General features: G+C 36.1%; 2 protein-coding genes across 2 annotated transcripts; one reads left to right on the top strand and one right to left on the bottom strand.

Moving 5' to 3' along the window:
- Positions 1 to 1,542: 1,542 nt before the first annotated feature.
- On the top strand, positions 1,543 to 2,812 carry LOC105140573 (Pollen Ole e 1 allergen and extensin family protein). The gene is made up of 2 exons (XM_011047446.1): positions 1,543 to 2,041; positions 2,169 to 2,812. Exons 1-2 carry the CDS (start codon positions 1,876 to 1,878, stop codon positions 2,501 to 2,503), a joined length of 501 nt encoding a protein of 166 aa, XP_011045748.1. The 5' UTR covers positions 1,543 to 1,875; the 3' UTR covers positions 2,504 to 2,812.
- Positions 2,813 to 3,162: 350 nt separating this feature from the next.
- On the bottom strand, positions 3,163 to 5,271 carry RWP1 (HXXXD-type acyl-transferase family protein). Its single transcript, XM_011047445.1, has 3 exons — positions 5,161 to 5,271; positions 4,544 to 5,011; positions 3,163 to 4,283 (listed from the first exon to the last, which is right to left on the bottom strand). Exons 1-3 carry the CDS (start codon positions 5,161 to 5,163, stop codon positions 3,426 to 3,428), a joined length of 1,329 nt encoding a protein of 442 aa, XP_011045747.1. The 5' UTR covers positions 5,164 to 5,271; the 3' UTR covers positions 3,163 to 3,425.
- Positions 5,272 to 5,986: the final 715 nt, after the last annotated feature.

The raw sequence follows: 5,986 nt of genomic DNA, 5'->3' as shown, positions 1-5,986 counted from the left end.
TTTATCGGTCGATAACATTTTAAAATAAAATCATTTTGTGGTTATCTTTAAAAAAATATTATTGGTCTGTCCTAATCTCATGACCTAGTTCATAGATTTTACAAACCTTTTTTGAATAAAGATTTTTTTAAAAGAATTTTAGGTGTATTTAGTATTTAAAGATATTAGTCTAATTTATTTTATTAGATTTTTAGATAATATCTAATATTTTTTAATTTCAACTTAATTTTTTATATAAAAAACATGTTAAAAAAATCTATATATCTAAAAAATAATTTTGAAAAAAAAATAATCTAACCCATCGAAAGCATGGATAAAATAACTATTTAAGGATAATTTATCACGCCAAATTTGAATGTTAATTTTCTCTTTGGGATTGAAATATGTACAGGTAGTCCTTGAATAGACTTGTTGTGTTGTCTTTTCTTATGGCACCAAGGCAGAGTTAAAAGTTTTAGGAATAATCAATGTAATATTTTAAAAAAAAAAATATTTAGGCACTAGCGTTTCATGATTAGATATAGAAAAAACAAAAATATATTTATTTTTAATTAAAAAATAAAAATATAAAATAAATCAGAAGATACAAGAATACATCTCCTATTATACTTTATTATCACTCGTAAGAGTTAATGTGATAACAGAAAATAAAGAAAGGTTAAGAGTACTCTACCCTTTCATTTAATTTATTTACTTCGATGTGACAGAAGGACATGGACAGCACAGCTGCATCATCTTGGCAGAAAAATTTGTTCGTGACTGGAAGAAACACACGGGTGCCTAGCTAGCAACCCTCTGCCATGCCTCTTTATCAACCATAACAAGGGACCGATTCCCTTTTGGGATTCCATTCCGCTCCCTCATAATTTAGCTATGGAACTTGGAAGGAAGAAGGGATGCTGCGTTATCCGTGCGCTTTTCTTTTTTCCACAGCTCTTTCAACTCGGCTGTGATATCAGACCATATTACTTAGCTTGTGAGCTTCCTAAAGAAGGCCATCTTTTGCTAAAAAAGGGAAGAAGGCCATGTGAAGGAAGGTAAGTTTAAGTTGTAGTTAAATCTATATTTTCTTCATTGTGTACTTGACAAGTTTCTGGTGATTCTAATAAATTGTAAATAAATCACTTAATCTTCTTCTGGTTACTCTCTTCATTGATGGTGATAAGACCTGTGGATTCTCATGCCTGCCATTTAAGGCTCACATGAAGAGAATGAACGTTCTCTATCCATTAGGTTATAGTCTAGTCTTATCTTCTTCTGTATTTACTAGCATGCATATGAACATGCATGCTATAAATTCAGTAGATGAATGTCTTGCTGAATTTCATTAATGCTTAATTAATATATATTTTCAACTTGCATTTTTTTTTACCATAACATCCAAAGGGGAGTTTTGAATCGAATATTAATCACAAGAAACAATGATCTGACCCCTCCATTCATGTTTTATTTTTTTCTTCCTTTAGGCTCTAATGATCAGTAAGCCTATAAATACCTAGACCTTCTGCAATAAGATTATATGAACAAAAGAGGGCTTTAATTCAAGCCCCACAAATCTTTCAAAAAAAAAGCTACTCTGCCCCATAAAGAGTCTGCTTCCTCTTCTCTTTCCTACACATCCAGCTCCATATATGCCAAATGAAGTTCACATGCCTTTGTTTCTTGTGAAAAAGATATATCTCCTCAACTTTCATGTTTTACAGTTGGATCTCCACCAACTCCTTGCTGCTACTCATTATCCACAAAACAAAATTCATCTTCAAATATGATAATGCTCTCAGTGCCGTTCGCTAAAATCTAATTTATTCAAGTTTTCATATATAGAGAAGCCTTTGTAAAATTGTTATTTTCTCCTGTCTCCCAAAGTTTGCAGCCATGAATCCCCTTGTTCTCTTTTTTCTCTCATTTTTCTTTATCAACTCAATGTCTTCGAAGGTTGAACCATCTAAAAAAACTAGTGCCCATATCAGTGTAATGGGTCTTGTTTACTGCGACATCTGCTCCAACAACACCTTCTCCAGACACAGCTACTTCTTACCAGGTCGACTAATCTCCACCAGCCTAGAATTAGTTTCAATTTTTTTCTAGCAATTGGAAGCTTTCTATGTTAAGATACTGGCATTGTCTCTGATTTTTTTTTTTTTTGACAAATACTATTGTTTATCCAGGTGCTGAAGTTAGAATAGACTGCAAGTTCAAAGCTAGTTGGCCCAAAACCAGAGAGCAGATATCGTTCTCAGTGAACAGAACCACAAATAGGTATGGAATGTACAAGCTAGAAATACCTTCTGTTGATGGAATTGCATGTGCACTAGCAGCCATTGACTCCTCCTGTGAAGCAAGCTTAATGTCGAGTTCATCTAAAGCATGCAATGTTCCTGGATACAAATCCACAACAAATGAGATTTCAATCAAAGTCAAACAACAAAACCTCTGCATCTACAGCCTTAATGCACTGAATTTCAGACCATCTAAGACAGATGCTGGCTTATGTGGAAATTGAAAGCCTTAAGTCATTTACTATATGGCTTTCTTTCAATTTGTCCAAATCCTAAATTTTCTCTTCAAACCTTGAATTCCTTCATTAATCCTTCCTTTAAAATATATGCAATTTCCATTGCCACCCTGTTCTCCCAAGCCCATCAAGGTTTGCTCGCCATTTTCTATTCTGCAGACTATGCAGAATCTTGGGAGCTAATTATTAGCAGTATTTTTTTTTTATTATGTTGGTTTTGTTGTAGCTTATACTAATATGTTTGAATGATTCGTGCATGTAAAGTTTAGTGTTTAGCTGTGCGGCCAAGATTACCTAGCACTTTCCCTTCTCTTTTAGATTAAACTTCTGCCACAAAAAAAATATACCCGATGTTTAACAAGGAATGATGAACCTTTAATCATTTAGAAAATGTCAAGTTCTTATCAATCCAATACCCCCAGCTAGTAACTCTTTTTATTTATTTGTTGAGATCCCTGCCATTTTACATGTCCAATAATGCAGACCAAGTTCCCTGGTCTGGAACTCTGGATCGCAAATCCATACCCATCAACAATAATTGCCATAAAAGGTTAGTGATGACATTTTAATCTCAGAGCATAATTGAGTATATCATGATTGTACAATCTAGTTCACATTCAAATGTGAAATTCTCACACACACATACCAAATTGAATAGAATTTTTCATTAAATCTTAATATCATCCACAAGCACATAGATATAAGAATGTTGCCAACACAAATTCCAGTGGGCATGACCTGACAAATGAGGTAAACTCTAGGTTCAAGAACATAAATTCACCTCTTATTATAACAAGGACTTTTAGGAACAATAATCAATTCAGTTGATTAAACAATAGTGTAGGACAAGCACAATACAGCCACCATGGTGAAAAATAAGAAGAACATACAAATAAACGTGAAATGATCTCTAAATCTGTATCATTTCTTGGAAGGTCTTCATGGCTAAAGCTGGCAGACCCAGAAGCACATTTATGCTTTTTCTCTCTTTGCCATGAGATAGGAACAGGATGACTTCCTTCTCTGGTAATGCCACTGGCCCAGATAGAACTGGCTCTCCCCACCCAAAATCTGTAGTGTAGAAAGATAGCCTAGACCAAGTTGTTATCAGTAGAGTTGAAGCCAGAGAAGGCCTAACTCTTGTTGCTTCAAAATAATCCACAGCAGATCTCATGTAACTGTCTGTGACCATTTTAATTGCATCTTGAACAAGCCCCACTGCATGTGATAGTGGCCTGTCTAGTAGTTCACCTGCTTCGCACATCGAATTGGTCAACACAATTCCATTTCCGAAGTACCCTTTTGGTAGAGGGGGGTTAAATTTTGGCCTTCCATCGACAGCAAATAGGAGCTTTGTCTGTTGATCAGGCAGCATTTTGAGTGCCTTGGTTCGAGCTCTCCATACAAAAGCTGAGAGCCCTTCGAAAGTAGTGCACTTTCCAAGAACCCCATCCTCCATGGCTTTCATTTTGATCTTTTCAAGCATTTCAGAATCGAAACAGAAGGAGCTGTAGAGCATTTCATCTTTGTAAAGGTCATTTGTGCTGGACTTGTCTTCTATCTCGGCGAATTCTTGGTGGGGGTACTCAATCTCTGGAGGGTTCCGGGCTTTAAGTATGCTTCTGTCAATGAATGGAGGGACACAGAGTGGCAAGCCTCTGGCTGTTTCACCCCATGAGTTCACAAATTCCATAGCGCCAATGCCATCAAACATACAATGATTCATGCACAATCCTAGTGCAAATCCTCCACATGTGAACTTGGTGACCTGGAACATGGAGTTAATTAGCACCTTAGACCATGTTGAAGTTAATGTCTCAGAATTTAAAATAATTGGAGGCAAACGATCATTGTGCTATTTAATCTTTGAGGATGATGAATGAAACTCAAGACAAACACCTAAAAATAGTTAGTACATGTCTGAACGTACAATTTCGATCTAAAAGTATTAGTCCACAATTTACAAACAATGTAGCCGGGGGAAAAAAAATCAAACTTGAAAAACATAATTTGGAGAAGTTCTAAAACCTGAGCAACCAAAGGAGGCATCTCCAGTATGTTCTTTGCATCAGGAATCTCATAAACCAGCTTCCCAAGAGTCTCTGGATCGGGCTTTGTTATGTCACCAATCTCTTTCATTGCACAGTTTGCTTCAGCCTCAACAAAAACAGCACCTTCTCCAGTGCAATTTATAATAAGCTTTGCCTCTGAGCTTATTGTTAGCCGCCCGGCAAGAGGATAATAGTGCACAAGAACCTTTTTCAAGGCGTTCTTGATCACTTCTCCAGCATTTTCATTTCCTTTCTCTTCTGACTTGAAGCAGTAGATTGTACGCACAATCACTGCAATGTTTTGGTCAAGGTTGGAGAGAAAGTAAAGACCCTTCTCTGTCTCCTCGGCTGGAGGAACAAGAGTTGGCTCTCCTTGTTTCACAACTAGTTGAAATACATTGCCATTAGAGTACTCCATTGCAGAAAAGTCTTCAGCCTCTATACCCTGAACACAACAAAACCATGAAAAAGAACATTAATGTGCAGTGAAGGATAAAAGCAGCAAGTTTATAACAGGAACACATGGTTCACTTTCAGTAGTTACTGTAAATGCAAACGTTATTTGAGAGGAAAAAAAAAAAGAGCCAAACAAACCATGTGAATTCCTGAGGAAGTAGCAAAAGAAATGGTCAGAAGTCAGGTACAAGAAATCCCAGTTCCTGGAATTAAAAAAAATGAGGACTGTGTTGGAAACCATGCTTTCAGGGAGATATATATGGAAGGAGGGTGGCCCCACGGAGGCTGCGTTACTTATTTAAGTACGAAAAAAAAGAAAGGACATGTTTCGATGTTTGATTGGAGGGACGGGATTGGCTTTAAGCAACTCATGTTGAATTTTCCAGGAAAAGGTTGTGATTACTGATGTTGGATTTTTGGCAGATTTCTTTTGTCATACGGGTGAGGGTTGGCCACTGATCATGGGACCACCGCCACCAGATTGGCCAGTGTTTGGGCTGGGTTGGTGGGGTTGGCATCCCAAATTTTCTTGCTTCATCCTCTTCATATTGTATTCATTCGTTACATCTTCTCCGCCATGACTTTTCACTAATTGAAAGCTGTAAGCTAATTTGGATGCACTTATCACTCATATTGGTTCTACACCACCTAATCTAGGATAGAAAACCCCACATGGTTTTAATAATTATTTCTCTTGTTTTATGATCTACTTTGTGGAAAAATTGGTAAATTCACATAATTATTATCTCAAACTCTTCACTAGATTAATTTAGGTTAAATCTAAGGTGGCATTTGATATGAGATTAAGAAAGGAGATACAATAATTAGTTCTAAGAGTGTAAAAGCTCATTTTAAAGGATATTGCCGTGTTAATAAAAGAGAGAGAAATATTTAAAATTTCAATAATGAGCGGAGACAAATATATATATATATATATATATATATATATATATATATTGGTGTG

Source organism: Populus euphratica, unplaced genomic scaffold (genome assembly GCF_000495115.2).
Source record: "Populus euphratica unplaced genomic scaffold, PopEup_1.0 scaffold116.1, whole genome shotgun sequence".
Classification (NCBI taxonomy): domain Eukaryota; kingdom Viridiplantae; phylum Streptophyta; class Magnoliopsida; order Malpighiales; family Salicaceae; genus Populus; species Populus euphratica.
This window is presented reverse-complemented; position numbering and strand designations above follow the sequence as displayed.